Consider the following 17,339-nt stretch of genomic DNA (forward strand, 5'->3'; position numbering starts at 1 on the left):
TTCGATCTCTATGGACTAACGAGGAGGGGTTCCCGGGTCCCGTTATACAATTTTCTAGTTAAGTGTTAAAAAATTAAAATATTTTCGAATTCAATTGTTTACCCACAGACAAGGTTGTGAGGTACAAAGACAAGCCTGAACTGCAGTATTTCCACATATTATAAGCTATTTAATGAACCCTGATTGAGTCAACAAAAAAGGCAAAAGAAAACAGTTCCAGTCAAAACCGCCTAACTCTGGAATAGTCGTACTCCTACTATTTTACTATTCAAAAGCAACGGGAAGGATATCAGATAAATATAAAATATCTTTAAGCCTGGGACAATACGGTTAAGCATACATCCGGGCTTCATCCATCCGCTGACGGAAAAGTTGAATCCAGCAGGCGGGATAGGAAAAAGGGCGTCCTCCTGAATACACTCACACTCAAATGGGTGTAAACGAGGACATTAAACTCGGGTGACATTGGTAGTTTCTCCAATCCAACTGGATACTGTTTATCTAAATAATAAAAATAGAAAAAAAAATGGGTTACGAAAAACAATCACAGAAACAACAAGTAAGGAAAAGTTGAAAATGAGACTGTGCAGAACTAAACCCTAATGGTTAATAAACAGGAAAATTAAAAGTTTCCACGCTCCATGTCATGTCACACACTGCATTTATGCAAGTCTTGCTTCATCATTAAAATATCTTAGCAGGTCTCAGGAATAAAAGCAACGAAAATCATTACTCATGTGATGATACTGTGATTGTCGCTGGTGACAGATCAATACTAGCACAAATAAAACTTGAATATAATTATAATCTTGTGGTTAATATGATGACTGGCCATGGCCTCAAATCTGCACAGGTTACATTGTGCATGGAAACTGCCGTGAATCGACAGCTGGGGCTTACACAATAATGGCTGGTCAGGAACTGACATACACAGACCAATTAAACTTCAAAGAAACAACAACCACATTTCTGTAATTTTGTTTATTAATCTGCTGTTTGTACAGACACGTACAGTGGGTACCGAAAGTATCCCTACGGCTGAGAGGATCAGTAGGGAAAACACGTTTTTCAAAACGCTCCCAAAAATAAGATTCTCGGTGGAATTCAATAAAAAAAATTTCAAAGGTTAATATTAGGGCGGGGGGTCCCGGACATTCAGGCCAGTGACATTCAGGCCAGCGACATTCAGGCCAGTGGCCTGAAAGTCCCCGCCACTGGCCTGAATATCCAGATCCTTTCAGGCCAGTGGCGGCAGTAGGTAAATTTTCATTTTCAAAGTCTTGAGTCTCTACATACCGTGTTTTGGCGTTTTAGAAATATTTTTAGAAGTTGGGAAGGGGTCAGTTTCGTGTCGTCAGAAGAAGTCAGTTTTAGCATAAATTTAGGGAAGTTTTTCTTTACAAGTCCCAACAAAACAATTTTGAGCAGAAAATACCAAAAACAAAAGAAAATCGTTACAAAAACAAAAAAAAAATAGATACAAAGTAACGTTGGGGTTGTTGATTGGAAGAATAGGTAGTAAGCGAGTCTTCAATGTTCAATTCACATGAAGCTTTTAAATTTTATCTGAGACGACATCTTATCTCTGAAAGAGCGAGGGGTTGTCAACTCGATCCGAAGGTGTACGGATCTTAAATCCAAAAATCATTTTTTCAGATTTTTGGGATTTTTTCAGATTTTTTCAGATTTTTTCAGATTTTTTCAGATTGCTATAAAGTCTTATTTTACCAGATGGAACACCCATTGATTGACATGGCTTTACTTTACAGGTAATTGTCCAGCGCTGGACAATTTCTTTGCAAACCTCTGACAAAATTTGGAATGTAACTTTGTGCCCAGGTGAAAGTTTGAACTTGGACGGGCACCGTGAAAAGATAGATCCAAATATTTGTAGTTTTTCTTCTTTAGTCATAATTTCGAGAACATCAGGATCACCAAGTACATCTCGGATGTACTCTTCAATCATGACACTTGACTCATTTACTTTAGCCAACGCACGAATTCCACTAAAATTGAGATCGTTAAGTATTTTTTTAATACTTTCAGGTACAATGACCTTGTTTTCTTTTAACAATTCCCATGTATCGTCATCCTCTCTAGAAATACCAGAATTTATAGAAGTCATTTTTTCCCATCAAAAATTCCTAGCATGGCACTGACAGCAGACAGACCAAGAGACAGACAGAAGCCCAAGGGGAATTATTAACACAGTAAGGGGAATTAGAATCGATAACGAAAAAAATCGATTCTTGTAAAATTTTGTCGATTTATTAAACCAAAATTCTTGGAATTTTGGGATTTTTGGGATTTTTTGATTTTTTTGATTTTTGGGATTTTTTAGGGATTTTTTTGAAAAAATCCGAGGGTGTACGAGGATTTTTTTGAGTTGACAACCCCTCGTGAAAGAGTTCCCGAGTTAAAATTTCTCACTGACATGCGAAATTGAACGTAAATTTGATGAGGATAAAAAAATCCGACAGATAAAGATTTACATTACAGAACCGTCGTGTGTTTGTAAAGTTCAAGTATTTTATAGTAATGGAGGTAATGGTTTAAAAAGTTCATGATACACTTCCTAACTTGCCATTCAACTAAAATTTAAAAAAAACTATTTCAATAAAATTCGCTGCCTTTTTTCTTTAGTGTAGGAGGGTGATTCATTTAAGGCTAGAGTTATTATTATGGCAAAGGGGTTGGCTATATCTTACTGGCCTGAAAGTCCCCTGGCACTGGCCTGAATGTCTCCCGTTCAGGCCAGTGGCCTGAATGTCGCTGGCCTGAACGTCGCTGGCCTGAACGTCACACATCCTAGGGCGGGGTATCATGTGATTTTTTTTTGAATTTTTCAACAACGCGATATGTGTTTTTTATCGCGTTGCGTAAGGTTCCGTACGGCCGAGAGGACTAGTAGGGAATGGGCTTACTTTGGAGGCCTATCATTCGGTATCTACGTAATATTATAGGGTGGGAAAGTTCTTAAAAAAAAGAGCTGCATTAGCTCTATGTTTGGTCATAAGATCACATTTTTCAAGTTTCATTTATAGTAATGAAATCGAAATTGAAAACACGAATTATAAGTTTTCCGTTTATTTCCCCTCGATTCCCCCTCACCAGTGTTGCCATATCTCAAAATCTCTTTCTTCCCTTGAACGGAAGCAACTTGGTCTCAACACGCCGCGGCGGTACTTACCGCCGCCTGACGGGACAACCACCGCGGCGGTACGTACTGCCGCGGCAAATAATTTCCCCAAGATCACAGCGCCACTCGGTGGCGGCAGGCCGGTAGCTTTTCTTAAAGGTAAACAATAAGTATTGTCTGCTAATTGCTAAAGCTTTGACAAATTAAGCAATATTTCGTACGGTCTTATTGAAACTTAAGTAAGTGCTCTGAAAATGGATCAACCTCCTGAAGACCCAGGTATTTTTCTTACATTTTTTCGAAACGTTATCTGTAAGATGTTTTCAAATTCTTCTGTTCAAACAGATTTAAATGAGTCGAAAAAGAAAGATGAAAAGAACGCCAAAAAGATATTGCAGCGGTTGGGTGAGCCTAATAGAGGTTCAAACCTCAGACAACAATCAAATCTTTCATTTTTCAAGCCCAAAGCTTCTCCCTGTTCTAAAACCCACAAGCCAAACTCTAGTTCATGTAGGTAGATGGCATCAAATCAAATAACAACGTACCTAACAAGATGATTTTCCACCTGCGGATGTAGAAGCTGCTGGTCATCCAGCAGCTGCACCGCTGGAAGGCTTGGACTTGTTTCAGAATGTTACGAATCCAACTGAAACTACTGTTGATGTTGATGAGATGAGTAAGTGTTTCCCAAACTTACTCCTTCCTTATTTAATGCATGTTATTTTCTATTACTATTTGTTTCAGGGTAAAAAATAATGGAAAATGTGATGATTGACATTCAAAAAGCAGCAGACATACAAAATGATGCTTTTACTAAAGTGGTAGAAAAGGAAAGGGAACTCAGGAAAGAAAGACTGAAAGGCAAAGAATGGCAGTCAAGAAATGAAGCTCTTCATGGAGCTTGGACAACAGAAATACGGACTATTTTCGTTAATGCCCAACTCAAGAGGAGAAGTCAGTTTCATAGTGTGTGCACTGTGTGCAAGAAAAGTGGCCGAATCCTCGTATGCTGTTATGATTGTAAGCAACATTTATGCTGGGAATGTGATTATGCATTCCATTTTTTCAATCCACTTCATGCCAGAGTTTATAAAACAAGTAAAAACTACTCAACTGAGCAACTATTACCAACCGAGTTTATGAACGAGTTTGGTCAAAAAATTGAGAAAGGTACTGATATTGTTTGGCCATTTTTGAATTCAGCATTTGTTGTGACTACACTATTTCTTATTTATAGACGTTCCTGTAACTTGCTTCCCTCCTTCCAGGTGTTGGAGTTGTAGCTGGACACTTGTGTATTAAATACCGGAACCAACGATGTTATACTGTTATCACAGTTAAAAAGGTATATACGGACCCATTAAGAAATCATGATTTCTGCGTGCACATGTTGTGCACATACATTTATTGTCAATCGAAAGTCTTTACAAATATCTGCATTTTCTTAGGAAGGTTCGATTTAAAGTCTGCCAGTTTCAGCTGCACTTCTTGCGTGTAGGGAGGCCCTCGATGAAGAGTACGTTTATTCAGAATGGCTACCAGGCAAACCAGGAAAGGATAAGGAAGAACCTGCTAATCTCTTTTTTGATGAACATCTTTTGGATACCTGTACGAAATTCAAAACAATACTCCTGGAACATCACAAGAAATGTTTCTGAGAAGTCTTTCTCAAATGTCTACTCAAAATGGCCAGGTAATCTTAAATTTAACTGAACTGATTTAGCAAACAATAACCTTAATATATGATTTTTTATCCTTGTCAGCCAAGTTACATCAATCCAATTCTGTTTTTTAAAGCCTATGATGAGAATAATCTAATGAAGTGCATTCATCTCGTTCAGTTCTTACAATAATAAATCAGTGAACAATTCTTATGGTTTAAATTTTGTCTATTTTTTAACAAGTAATCACACCTTGGTTGTCTCTTAACATGAAAACTGCTTTCATTAAGTGAAAAAGTTATATATTTTGATTTATCAAGTCAGCAATGTTTTAGGAAAGGGTAAAAATATGTAAGACTATCATACTACTTCAGAACTGTGCCTCTGAGGAAGGAATTCTGCTTGTATAAGATGCATATCTTGTAACTTACAAAAGTTGTTTAGAAAGATAAGAACCATTCTTCAAGCGTATAATCTAGCTTGAACTGCCATGCAACAGGAGAAAAGTGTCTGTCGAATGACCATGAGGTGTGCTGACTTGAGCGAAGATGGATGAGGATGGAATAGTCTGGTCTCTTAGCTGTAGGATTATAACTTTCCAATGCCTAATAATTATAAGAAAATACATATATATTACATCTGCTTCTGTTATGTTAATATTTTCAATGTTGACTGGCTTTATCTTTATTGACCTGACTATAAAAGCAGGTTTCAATCAGTCTCAGCAGATTGAAAATTAGCAAAATTTAAAAGTTATCTAATACATTAGAGAATTAAATATTCCTGACCTTGTATAATTACCTGTTACTTTGTATTCTTCCTAATAGTTAACGTTGAACTTACGGTATGCTACAAATCATACTCAAAATGAAAATGAAAACAAAAAAAAATCACATAATAACACTCCAAAAAAATATGTCTTTATTGTTATGGTACGTCAAGTAGGATTTCCCGATTTCCCATCTAGCCATAAACAAAAAAAATGAAAATGAAAGTATCCCTAAACACACCGGAGAGGAGGGAAAATCATCGGCTTAACACGAGCCGAAGTCCGGCTGAGTGTCGACTACCATCCGTAAGGGGAGTACGAGTGTTTTTCTTCACAGGAAAGGCGAAAAAACTTTATCGCAGTTTTCTGCCCGAGGCACATTTTTTACGCGCATAATTTCATTTTTATATTTTTTGAGAGATAATTACACGCCAATTCATTTTCTGAACACAGAATTTTTCTATCTTTAATCGATCACATGCAATTAATTTCGCAAGATTTTACCACCTGGTACGAACTCATGCGCTAAACAGCCCTGACTGTGGGCCCACGGCCGCCGCCATCGTTGAATGAAAGCCGTTGGGGACGGAATTTTTTTTCAGTTTTTTCTTAATAATTATAACTTTAAACATGTTTAGATACAAAAATACGAAGACCAAAACTCGCTAAGAAGAACGGTTTTCAAGATATGACGTAAATTTGGGATTTTTTTTTGTACGGCACTTGCCATTAAAGACCGGCGGGGGGAATGGGGCTTCGTCCCGACTACCTGAGTCCCGACGACCGTACTAGCTTATACACTAATTTATCAGTGTTTATAATATCTTAACGGAAAATTATGTAGATTTATATAAAAATAGACGAGTCAGGATATAGCGTGTAAAAGCAATGCAATGAAAGAGAAATATTGGACAAATCTTTTTTATTGTATTCAAAATTCAAATAAACACGTACGTGACCAGCGAGAATTTCAATTTCAAAACAATACAATTGTGACGCTACACAAAAGTGTGAGGCATGGCCAAGATCGTCTTGACTTAATTGAGCACCAAAATATTTGAAACGCAAGAGTACAGCTTAGTGAAACCCATCAACGAGTGCCATTTTACCCTAAGTAAAATGTGTTTTATTATAAATTTTAAATGGGAAGTTTAATCAATTCAGAACCGACAGAACATGAGCTTTTTTTTCATGACATGAGACTTGGTGCTCTGGCTTCTGTGTGGGCAGGACAAATCTACTCTTATGGCCACTGAAGGAATAATTATGCTCATTGGAGTACATCACGATACCATCTGATGTAAATAGAAATGATACAAATACATTAGTACTTTGAAGTCTGAATGATGAGTCACAATTCAAAACCTATTTAGTTGCACCATTCCCAAGATTCCAGTTATTTTCCTGACAAGGACGTTGTAAAAATGAAATGCTATTCACAACAAACGCTTCAGCTGCAGGATCAGTATACTGAAACAATTTTACCTGAGAAGTAAAAAGAAACAAAGAGAAATTAAATTCTTAAGTTTATCACAAAATAAAACTGCTGTTATATTGTTCCCAAATAAGTGAGGGCAGTCATAAATGTCAACCATAAAATGTCTTTGCAATTTCCAATGCCTACTTTGTCTCGTGTTCTGGTTTAGCAGCTGGAAGGGAATAGACTTTGGGTCTACAGCTTGGTCAAAGCAAACTTCATATTCATTGATCCCTTTGCCACAAAAAATGTAAACTCTGACTTAATTTGCAGTCATGTCAATTCTAAACATAAGAAAGAGATCAGCAAAATCAGCATGAAAGGATTTCTGAAAAGTTTACTTGCCTGCTTCTCCCATGTTCACAACTGGTGGTATACTTCTTGTGCATCAATACAAGAGCAATCAATAATGTTTAACTATTTGAGCCTTCCCTATTTGAATTGAATGAGGCTGAGCCATGTCTTGGCATGCACCTTTCTCTTTGCTGGGACAATCTGTTAAATTTATTAAATACTAAATTTACTATGTTTAACATGACTAGATCCGTGGTGTCATCCATGATTGATAGAGGAAATAAAAATAAAAATTTTGAAGTGATTCACAGTGGAATTTTTGAGATGAGTCAGTGGAATGAGTGGATGCAGTGGATGGAATCAAGAGCCATGACATCACGGCCAATCGCCCAATCGGCCATGCTTTGCTTTCATGCATTTCAACATAAACACAAGCGAAAGTGCTGCCATCTACATTAATATCAGTAAACTGAATACCGCCAATGTTATTATATTACAGAATTATTAATAAATCTTGTTAAAATGGTTGGTTCGAAAGGAATTTTTTCATGATAGAACATTACATAATTTAGTAAATTCTCTTCTGCGTGTTTTTTTGTCCTAAACCTAATTCATAATAATTCAAATTACTTTGTTCTGGGGGCTGGTTGCTGGAAGTTTGTGGCCCGTGATGTTTTGCACTGCAAGCCCTATTAACACCTTATTTCGTCCAAATTTAAAAGATAAAATGATTTCTTAATTGTGTACAAATGCTTCTCAACAACGTAAAAGGTGTTACGTTATAATACATATGATTGATTGATTACGTTATATGTATTACATATTATACATACCGTTATGCGGTATCTTCTGTTCGTCGTGTGTATTGCCCTTGCCCCACATCGCCACCGAGTGGCGCTGTGATCTTGGGGAAATTATTTGCCGCGGCAGTACGTACCGCCGCGGTGGTTGTCCCGTCAGGCGGCGGTAAGTACCGCCGCGGCGTGTTGAGACCAAGTTGAACGGAAGAGGGAGAAAGACAAAGGGTAAATATTTTGGGATATGGCAACACTGGTGAGGGGGAATCGAGGGGAAATAAACGGAAAACTTATAGTTCGTGTTTTCAATTTCGATTTCATTACTATAAATGAAACTTGAAAAATGTGATCTTATGACCACACATAGAGCTAATGCAGCTCTTTTTTTAAGAACTTTCCCACCCTATAATATTACGTAGATACCGAATGACAGGCCTCCAAAGTAAGCCCATTCCCTACTAGTCCTCTCGGCCGTACAGATACTTACGAAACGCGATAAAAAACACATATCGTGTTGTTGAAAAATTCCCCAAAAAAATCACATGATACCCCGCCCTAATATTAACCTTTGAAAAAAAATTATTGAATTCCACCGAGAATTCTATTTTTGGGAGCGTTTTGAAAAACGCGTTTCCCCTACTGATCCTCTCAGCCGTAGGGATACTTTCGGTACCCACTGTACGTTTCCAAAAATATAGTGATCGTTTCATTTTCTTTGTAATCTTTGCCTTATTTTCGAAACTTGAAACAAGCAAGCTTGAAGCTGACGACACTAATATTCTAATTAGATTAAGATATCGATACTTTATTAAATGATTAAAAATCAATCCGTTCAAAAACGATTAAAACGAACAAAGTAGTTTTCTCACCCGCTTTCGCTAAACGGATGGGAATTATTCAAATATTAATTAGTTCGTCTCCCCCTACCACAGACAAAAGATAAAAGTAACAAATTTAATCCATTATTTCTCTATTTGTTTTCCAATCCCAAAGTTTCCGAACAATTTTTAGACGTAAACAAAGAGTCAAAGAGTGTGTATTATTGTTTGCAACAACGTCAAAACGGTGTATTACATTTCACGCAAAAGTAAACCAATGAATAAGTCAAAGCAGTAAGACGCGGTCCAAAAGTCCAAGTGTTGCACCCCAAAAATGTCAAAGAAAAGTATTGGTGAAACCTCCTTGTCGTGAGTTGCAGGTTCTTATTCAGTGACGGTAGGAATAAGAATAAGACGATGGTGAAAAGTGGCCATGGTAATAAGAATGCTGGCGATAAGGATATCCACCGTAGTTGTTTCCACGATGAGATCCCCACCCGGGGTAATAGGTTTCCTGCGTCGCCTGGTCTTGGCTGGCGTCACGACGTCCACGATGGTGCCCGTAGTGGTGACGATAATAAGATGGGCGTGGATAACGACCATAGTAGCCACGATTGTGCCATTCGTTGACATCCTGATCAGCATCACCAATTTTGGCAGCTCCTTCCGTTTTCTTTTCATCGATGGATCGTCGTCCACGCCAGTATCCGTGTCCATAGTAGCCATAAGGGTTGTAATAGTGGCCGTAGTAAGTACGGCGATTCCATTCGGCGACGCTCTGGTCAGGAAGAACTTTGACGTTGGTGCTGAGATCCGCTTCCGGTTGCTCGGCGGCGGCCAGAGCCAACAGAGAGGCCAATAACAGGATCTATAAACCAAGCAGATATCAAGTCAATTCAAGTGAAAATATAATCAAGAAATATTGAAAAAAACTCACCAAGAATTTCATTTTCGATCGCGGAAAATGGATGAGCCTGGCAAGCTGCTGGTCAGTTGAGGAACTGATGCTGCTGGATCGATTCGCTGGACTATTTATACAAAATGCTGCGCCTTGAAACGGAAACTAAACGAAATCAATTGAAAAACCTCACACGATAAACCTTGAAATTGGAGTTGACTGCCATTTGTCGGGACTCTGCCAGAACGAAATGAGAGTCGATGAAAACATTTCGGGTTAACGTGCGTGTAAAAGATTGTCCAGTGAAAATGAAACGAGTATTACTTACATAACAATATTGACGTGGTCTTTGACTCGGCTAAACAAAGTCATTGTCGGCAGTCGCCCTTCACGGATGGTGGTCGTCGTTTCTGCTCATTAAATAAAGACAAGTCGCAGGAGTCACACGACAATTGCCGGCGTTCATTCATCCGTGTCTTGGCAAATAACTCGGTTCCTCCTCCAGCAGCAAGTGTGTAAGACTTGGTAAAGTTTCCCACTAAAACAAATGAAACCGAATGTTTTCTTTTCAGGTGTTTAGTCTTCTAAATAAAGCAATTAAGATGGAATCAGAAGTTGTATCATATACAGGTTGGATAGCCGAATCACTAAAGGCGCCGAGTTCCACGGAATTGTGACGGTGTTCGAATCTGATTGCGATCGATACAAGCGATGATGTGAAATTGTTAGATGAAGGTCTATGCTTACACCAAAAAATATAACCAACTGTACGAACCACTGAGCTTGAATCAAAACCTAATTTTACAAAAATTAAATTAGAAGAAAAAGAAAATAATTTTTCAGGTTAAAAAGTTGGGCCGGGAGAGGTTTGGCAAGTAAAAGATTACACAACAGGGTCAGTCGTGTAATGAAGATTTTCAATAAATGTCATGTACAATGGCGGATGCGATGTTCAGCAGTTCAAATGTTAAGAAATCAATACAGGACGAGCAAAAGTGAGAAACGAGCAAAAGGAGTCCGACAGGAAGAGTCGAATGAAAGTCCTGGGTCAGAGTAAGGGAGGAGAAGAAGATTGAATTAATGAAATGGGATTATGTGTGTGCTCCTGAGTTAAAATAATAATTAAAAAAAAAGATATTTCAGCTAAAATCCTGGTTTTAGCAAGCGAACGATTCAGATTACATGCGCAACTCTAAAATAAATCGAATAAAACCTGTAAATTAATTTTGATTCATTTAGGAAAGATGTAATACAACTCACCCTGAATGGCATTGAGCAATATTTTGCGAGCCCCGAACGAAGTGACGCCGATGCTGAAGAGGTCCTCATCCTTTAAAGTTGTAAACATCGCCATGTCGATTTCATTTCTCAAAAAGAGATCTGTAAAAAAATACAAAATGAGAAATGCAATTATTCAATTAAAAAGAAAAGAATGAAAATTAAATTTCTTACCCGAGTAGTGAGATAAACCGACAGTCCCCAAAAAGTCGGAGAGGTGACGCGACGAGTTCGGGTCGAATCTTGCGGCTGTTAGCGATGCGGGAATGCACGACTCGTTCGAAGCACCTGCCAGGTACAAGCGTGAATAAACAAATTCCAAGACAAATAACTAATTAAAGGAAGAAACTCACAGGGTGAAGAGACGCTTGCGGAAGAGAGGCTGCAATCTGCGGTGCTGATTGGCGATTGCGGATTTCCCACTACGATTCCGTTCAGCTGCAGAGGAGGACTGGTGCTACGCTGGACTTGTACAAATGACAACTCTTGTAACAGTTTCTTTGTAGTCGGAACTAGAAGATACAATTAACAATTAAGATCAATTTTTAAGTTAAATAAATCCATGGGCAAATTTACGGAAGGTATTGTGAACTAAATCTGCACGATGAAACCAAATGGGAGGCAAATTTGGCACGACGGCGTGGCTGACGGGCAGATCTAGGCAGCGTCTCAACATCTCGTACAAATTACCTTATCAAAAAAGCCTTTTTAATCACAATTAATTAAAATGTATTGGCATGACTTACGTGCATTCAATTCGTACGAAGTGAGTCGGACCGTCAGTAGGGAACCCACGGCGGAACGTTCGACGTGAAACAAAACATCCATTTCTTGAGCTTCAGTCAGGAGGCAAGGATTGATACGATCCGACGATAATTGGACCATCAATTGCATCGGCAAAAGTCCCTTCCCAACCAGTAGAAAATTGATCAGAAAAATGTTGCAACAATTTAAGAAAAGATTGAAAACGACTTACAGTGAGAAAAGTACTGGCGGCGTAAACGGAATCGACACTAGGGCCACGGATCCAGATGCAATACTTTTTCGGCAGCTCCTTCAAGTTGGAAATATCCGGGATTCGAATTCCGGTTCCGGTTTCGGCAGCGATTTTGTCAATGTGGTCGTGAATAAGCCACACGTGGTCAAACGACGTTTCGATTTTCATCCCCATCGATTCCTGCCATTAATCGGATTATTTCAAGGAAATAACATTTTCATCTTTTAGTTTTTTTTGGTACCAATTGGGTCTGTGTCATTCGACCGAAAAATGTCACTGCTTCCTTGAGACGTTGAATGCGATGGTGTTGGCCACGGATGTTCACCTGACAGTTGAGACCGTCGATTTTCGGGTAGAAACGCAACAGGACGCCATAAGTGGTGGAGAAGAAACTTTCTAGGGACGTTCGGCCGATGGATGCAATCCGTTCATTGCTGCAATCGATAATAATTTCGACGGGAATATCCATCTAGAATATATACGAGAAGAACATGTTTTCAAGACAATGGCAAATCAAAATGACCGACTGGTGGTGGATGACTCACCCGAATGCGAGTCCGAGCTTGTTCGATGTTGGCCATGGGTCCTCGAATGATGACGTTGTTGCACTTGTACTCTCCGACAATGCGATTACGATCAGGGAAATGAATACGAGTCCCTGACTCGTCCATCACGCGGTTCACATTTTGCCCAGATCTGCCGATGAGATGCGAATGGTAAGGATAACTCACCTCCATCGACAATGTGGCTGCTGGAGTCTGAAATCATTTCAACAATCGTTTCTTTCATCAAGACACACACAATAACAATTTAAGTGATAGGAATTAAATTTTTAACTTACCAAAATGCCGGATGCAGAGCTGCTGAGAGATTCCATGCCGAGGTGTTGAGCCAACGAAAGAACAAGAGCGAGTGAGGTCTCACATACAACGACTCGACGGTGATGTAAGGTCAGACCAGCTGATCGATCAAGGTCAAACGGGGGGGTCTTGAAAGTTAAATGGTCATGAACTTGCCTTCTCACATACGTCTTAACGCCCCTCTTCAACGAGTGTGGAATTGCCCAGTGGCTGTTTTAGATGCCCGACGGCCTTTTCTAAAGTGACGCAACAGTTTAGCGGTGACGACATGTGAACGTTGGCGATTGTTCGGTGTGTGTGTGAACATTTTCATTACGATCGGTAAGTTTACATCTGAGACTAACTTTGATAAGTTTCTTTTAGATTAGATTTCTGTTTTGAACATTATCTTTTAACATGCTAAATCTGAAATGCCAAATCTAATTAATTCTATAGCCTTAAGTAAATTTAACTCCCTTTGGGCCACAGTAAATGATGCTGTTAATGAGCTCTCTAAATTCTATACCTTTTCCAAAGGCATACAATTTAATACGATTTAAATGATTTCATTTCGAATATCAAAGAAATTATTGCTGAAAGAAATTTATTAAAAGAAAATCCAAAGGCAATATGACAAAACACCTTTAGCAGATCCAGTTTCCAGAGTTGAAACAACATTTTGAAGCGTAATATTATGACGGAATTGCCAAGTGAAATTTCAAATTCCAGTTAGGTCAACAATGGGAGGTAATAAAACATTATCGATAGCCATACATATAGAACCCACTACTCGTATAGATTTGAATGTTATCTCTAATGCCACGAATAGCCACGCCAGTATTTGCCATATCCGTAGTTGCGATAACCGTAGGGATTGTAGTAGCCGTAATAGCCACGACGGCGGTGCTCGTTAGCGTCTTGGTCGACGACGGGATTATTAGCTTCCGCTTCCGGTTGCTGGATGTCTTCATCAGCGGATGAGCGTCGGCCACGCCAATGTTTGCCGTATCTGTAGGGGTTGTAGTAGCCGTAGGGATTGTAATAGTGGCCAAAGTAACGGCGACTGTGCCAGTCATCGACGTCCAGATCGGCTGGAGCTTCGATGTTGGTGTTGAGATCCGCATCATCCGGTTTATTCTCGTCAACGGCAGCGGCCACAGCCATCAAACAAACCAACACAATCTGAATAGGTGAACAGAAATAATTAACTTTTTAAAAATTTGTTTTTAAAAAATAATCTAGAATTAAATTGGACTCACCACGAATTTCATTTTAGTTCGCTTACAAGTGGAGGAGCTTATTGGCAAAGCTGCTGGTCAGTTGAGGAACTGTTGCTGCTGGACTGTTTATAGCTCGACTATTTATACTTGCACAAGGTGCCACGCCTCGAAACCGGAAGTACTATTATGGCTGTAAGAAGAAGAATCACACGATAAAATTTTTTGCTTCTTCTTCTCATGATGGGTTTAGCCTTTTTTCCAACCACAAAATCGAGTCGGTCAAAACAACCAAAGTGAAGAAAGTTCGTCTAGTACATGACTGGGAAAAGTGGTCAGCGGGAGGTGTAATTTTCGGGAATTAAAAAACAAAAGCAGCGAGTCCCATCAATGATGTCCTTCATGGATAAATAGTCTCCTTGGCTGGTATCTAAATGTTTTTGTGTTTTGATATGACCGGAAAATTGCCGTGTATGTTTAGACTGTGGTTTATCTGTTGACAAATGTGTACTACGCCTGCTGCCATAAAACATGATTGATGGTTGAGTGATGGCAGTAAAAAGCCAACTGACACAGGCAAGCGTCAATTCATTTTGGGCTGTTATATTATTATTCCATTACTACTTCGGTTATTTTCGCATTTATAATTTGAAGGAGGATCCATTTAGCAGACGAGTCAAAACATACTTTCGAGCAATGTGGGCAAATTAGGCGAGTTACTGCAATTATCCAAGAGCTAAACAATCGAGTCTAATATCGTGCAGCGCATATGACCTTCACCGGGCGCTGTTGTTGCGCAGTTGTGTCTAGGCGTTCCCATAACCGTTTCATCCGTTAAATATGAGGAAAAGTTGGAGCCAACAGCCAATTTTTTCTTTTCCCAGCAGAGAACCGTCACGACACTCTGTTGATGTATTGATTGCAGTCACGAATATACAACGAAATGGATCGAAGGGTGTGGGATACATAGCTAGAACTGTACGTGTAACTATACGTAGGGCATTTGTCATCAGAATTATCGTTTTATTATTGACCTTTATTGATAAAGCAGATAGCGTAGAGAGTAGCGAATAATCTAACTTGAAATAAAGTGGAGAAAGGCTATAAGGCACAGTCCAATCTTACAAGCATTCGACGATGAGAATCTTTTGACAGCTGTGACTGCTGTGCGCTATGTCTGTTGACAGTTTTCGGTCGAGATTCGACCCTGGCATCATTCTGTCAATATTTAAAGGATGAATTTGGTCGATAGTCAAAGGAGGGATCCTGTCCAGATTGGGCGGAGAAATCCTGTCGATACTCGACGGATGGAATCGGTCGGCGCTCGACAGAATTCTTGGCGACGAGCGGAGATTCGCCCAATAATCATCGGATGACTGAGGCGATTCGGGTACACGATGCCAATTAGTTTCCGTGTGCATCTTTCCAGCAGGGGGCCGATCGGTGAAAACAGACGCGCCGTTTATTCCCGCCGCAATGCCGAAGCAAACTAATAAGGAAATCTACAGCACATATAAACACGAGGAAATAAAAAGAGAAATTCAATTATTATTCCTGGTCAAGATCAAATTAAACTCACCACAATTGTCATGATTGAGCTAGCGCGATGTGAGTGTCCCGAGTCAACCAACCTGCGAAAAAGTGATGCTGATTGAGTCCATCTCGACTGCTTTTATATGCGCCGCCTATAAATTTCCATTAGCCGTTAGGCGACCTTGGACAGTTTGCAAATTATTGTCAGTGTGTCGCATCGCTCAAATCTCGTCGTGTCTGTCATAAAAACAAAAAAAGTCGCCAAAATGTTTGATTTTAAAAATTGCCCAAAGAATTATATGCTACTGCCAACATCGGCCAACATGTTTTGCGCAATCCCAAATTTGAACAGGATGCAATCAAGGTTCTATTTTACAACATCCCCACCGGCTACACTTTGGATCTCATGGGATGCGAGTATTGTTTTCCATAGCACTATTGTATTACATTTCTCACGTTGATTTAATAACCAAAATTGATTAAGATCGTATAGTATTGATTCCAAGGTTTATGAGGATTTTAAAAAAATTGTAAAATTAAGTTGATGGTGGACTAATAAGCTAAATAATAAAGTAACAATCGCTGGCAACATTCGACTTGCAATTGCTGTCAAACAAAATTCGTGATTTTTGCAATGCTATTAGAAAATGGCGTTGCTGAATAAAAATAGCCATGATGAAATCACATCTCATCTCGGTAACGTCAAATCAAAAATTTAACAAAGTAAAAGAAAACAAAAACAAAGAATAAAAACTAACCAGTTTTCACTTTTCAGGGACGTCATACATTTTTTTCAGTTCCGATTGTCCATTTCCGGGGAGGTACCGGAATTGAACGCGTTTCGGACAGTCCCATAACAAAATTTATTTTTTCTTTTCTTTTTCGTGTTGTAGCTTTGTAACTCTTCCTACACTCTCCTCTTATCATTTTTTAGTTTAATAAACACCGTATAGACAAGAATTGCGGAGAAACGAAACGAGTTGTTTATTAATCGTATGAAAGTGTACAAAATGGTTGTTGTCTTGTTTTCAATCAATATTTGTGGGGCAAAAATGTTACCAGTGTTTGCCGTACCCGCCGTAGTAACTACGATAACCGTACGGGTAGCTGCCATAATAACCTCGGCCGTTCCATTCGTTGGCGTCCTGATCGGCGCTGGCCATTTGAATCTTTTCTTCTTCAGCAGAACGACGTCCACGCCAATGTCCGTAACTGCCGTAAGGAAAACCGTAGTAGCCGTAGTAACGACGGCCGTACATTTCGTCGGCTTCCTGGTCGGCAGAAACTTCAACGGCCGCGGCCACTTCTTCCCGTTTGCTGGTCTCCTCGGCGGATCGACGTCCTCTCCAATATCCGCCGTGTCCACCGAAATATCCGAAGTGACGCCACTCGGCGACGTCCTGATCGGCAGGGGAGACTTGAATGTCCTCATTTTCAGCTTTTGGTTTGTCCTCGGAAGCGGCCAAAGCCAAGAGACAAGCAAAGACAATCTGAAGGCAATACAACATGTCACATTTAATATAACAAAATTGAATATGAATTAGAAAAGTTAACTTACAGTCAATTTCATTTTTGGGCTCGTGAAAGAGATTTGTTTTAGCAAACAAGTTAGTCAGTTGGCA

General features: G+C 39.3%; 5 protein-coding genes and 3 long non-coding RNA genes across 11 annotated transcripts; 1 reads left to right on the forward strand and 7 right to left on the reverse strand.

Annotated features, from left to right (window-relative positions):
- The first annotated feature begins 3,163 nt into the window (after positions 1 to 3,163).
- On the forward strand, positions 3,164 to 5,009 carry LOC124344314. Of its 3 annotated transcripts, XR_006919671.1 has the most exons (8): positions 3,164 to 3,298; positions 3,380 to 3,418; positions 3,485 to 3,649; positions 3,717 to 3,815; positions 3,884 to 4,309; positions 4,377 to 4,484; positions 4,588 to 4,832; positions 4,903 to 5,009. It is a non-coding gene; the product is annotated as an uncharacterized LOC124344314 (long non-coding RNA). The 3 variants fall into 3 exon arrangements; XR_006919669.1 differs by having other exon boundaries at positions 3,485 to 3,815; XR_006919670.1 differs by having other exon boundaries at positions 3,298 to 3,418; positions 3,485 to 3,815.
- A 76-nt stretch (positions 5,010 to 5,085) lies between these two features.
- LOC124341971 lies at positions 5,086 to 5,736 on the reverse strand. Its single transcript, XR_006918692.1, has 2 exons — positions 5,602 to 5,736; positions 5,086 to 5,405 (listed from the first exon to the last, which is right to left on the reverse strand). It is a non-coding gene; the product is annotated as an uncharacterized LOC124341971 (long non-coding RNA).
- A 769-nt stretch (positions 5,737 to 6,505) lies between these two features.
- On the reverse strand, positions 6,506 to 7,329 carry LOC124341703. Of its 2 annotated transcripts, none has more exons than XR_006918573.1 (3): positions 7,194 to 7,329; positions 6,935 to 7,054; positions 6,506 to 6,864 (listed from the first exon to the last, which is right to left on the reverse strand). It is a non-coding gene; the product is annotated as an uncharacterized LOC124341703 (long non-coding RNA). The 2 variants fall into 2 exon arrangements; XR_006918574.1 differs by having other exon boundaries at positions 7,162 to 7,329.
- Positions 7,330 to 9,144: 1,815 nt separating this feature from the next.
- LOC124344395 lies at positions 9,145 to 9,970 on the reverse strand. The gene is made up of 2 exons (XM_046797932.1): positions 9,893 to 9,970; positions 9,145 to 9,823 (listed from the first exon to the last, which is right to left on the reverse strand). The coding sequence occupies exons 1-2, from the start codon at positions 9,902 to 9,904 to the stop codon at positions 9,344 to 9,346; spliced, it is 492 nt and encodes a 163-aa protein (XP_046653888.1). The 5' UTR covers positions 9,905 to 9,970; the 3' UTR covers positions 9,145 to 9,343.
- An 831-nt stretch (positions 9,971 to 10,801) lies between these two features.
- On the reverse strand, positions 10,802 to 13,081 carry LOC124344600 (protein bicaudal C homolog 1-like). Its single transcript, XM_046798203.1, has 10 exons — positions 12,970 to 13,081; positions 12,674 to 12,886; positions 12,370 to 12,597; positions 12,108 to 12,308; positions 11,878 to 12,037; positions 11,708 to 11,821; positions 11,485 to 11,643; positions 11,306 to 11,419; positions 11,114 to 11,233; positions 10,802 to 11,045 (listed from the first exon to the last, which is right to left on the reverse strand). Exons 1-10 carry the CDS (start codon positions 13,003 to 13,005, stop codon positions 11,032 to 11,034), a joined length of 1,359 nt encoding a protein of 452 aa, XP_046654159.1. The 5' UTR covers positions 13,006 to 13,081; the 3' UTR covers positions 10,802 to 11,031.
- A 473-nt stretch (positions 13,082 to 13,554) lies between these two features.
- Positions 13,555 to 14,335, reverse strand: LOC124344375. The gene is made up of 2 exons (XM_046797920.1): positions 14,227 to 14,335; positions 13,555 to 14,149 (listed from the first exon to the last, which is right to left on the reverse strand). The coding sequence occupies exons 1-2, from the start codon at positions 14,236 to 14,238 to the stop codon at positions 13,781 to 13,783; spliced, it is 381 nt and encodes a 126-aa protein (XP_046653876.1). The 5' UTR covers positions 14,239 to 14,335; the 3' UTR covers positions 13,555 to 13,780.
- Positions 14,336 to 15,037: 702 nt separating this feature from the next.
- Positions 15,038 to 15,824, reverse strand: LOC124344577. The gene is made up of 2 exons (XM_046798167.1): positions 15,764 to 15,824; positions 15,038 to 15,686 (listed from the first exon to the last, which is right to left on the reverse strand). Exons 1-2 carry the CDS (start codon positions 15,773 to 15,775, stop codon positions 15,306 to 15,308), a joined length of 393 nt encoding a protein of 130 aa, XP_046654123.1. The 5' UTR covers positions 15,776 to 15,824; the 3' UTR covers positions 15,038 to 15,305.
- Positions 15,825 to 16,683: 859 nt separating this feature from the next.
- LOC124344563 lies at positions 16,684 to 17,339 on the reverse strand. The gene is made up of 2 exons (XM_046798133.1): positions 17,276 to 17,339; positions 16,684 to 17,207 (listed from the first exon to the last, which is right to left on the reverse strand). Exons 1-2 carry the CDS (start codon positions 17,285 to 17,287, stop codon positions 16,773 to 16,775), a joined length of 447 nt encoding a protein of 148 aa, XP_046654089.1. The 5' UTR covers positions 17,288 to 17,339; the 3' UTR covers positions 16,684 to 16,772.

The sequence above is a fragment of the Daphnia pulicaria genome, chromosome 6 (assembly GCF_021234035.1).
Source record: "Daphnia pulicaria isolate SC F1-1A chromosome 6, SC_F0-13Bv2, whole genome shotgun sequence".
In the NCBI taxonomy this organism is placed as follows: Eukaryota; Metazoa; Arthropoda; class Branchiopoda; order Diplostraca; family Daphniidae; genus Daphnia; species Daphnia pulicaria.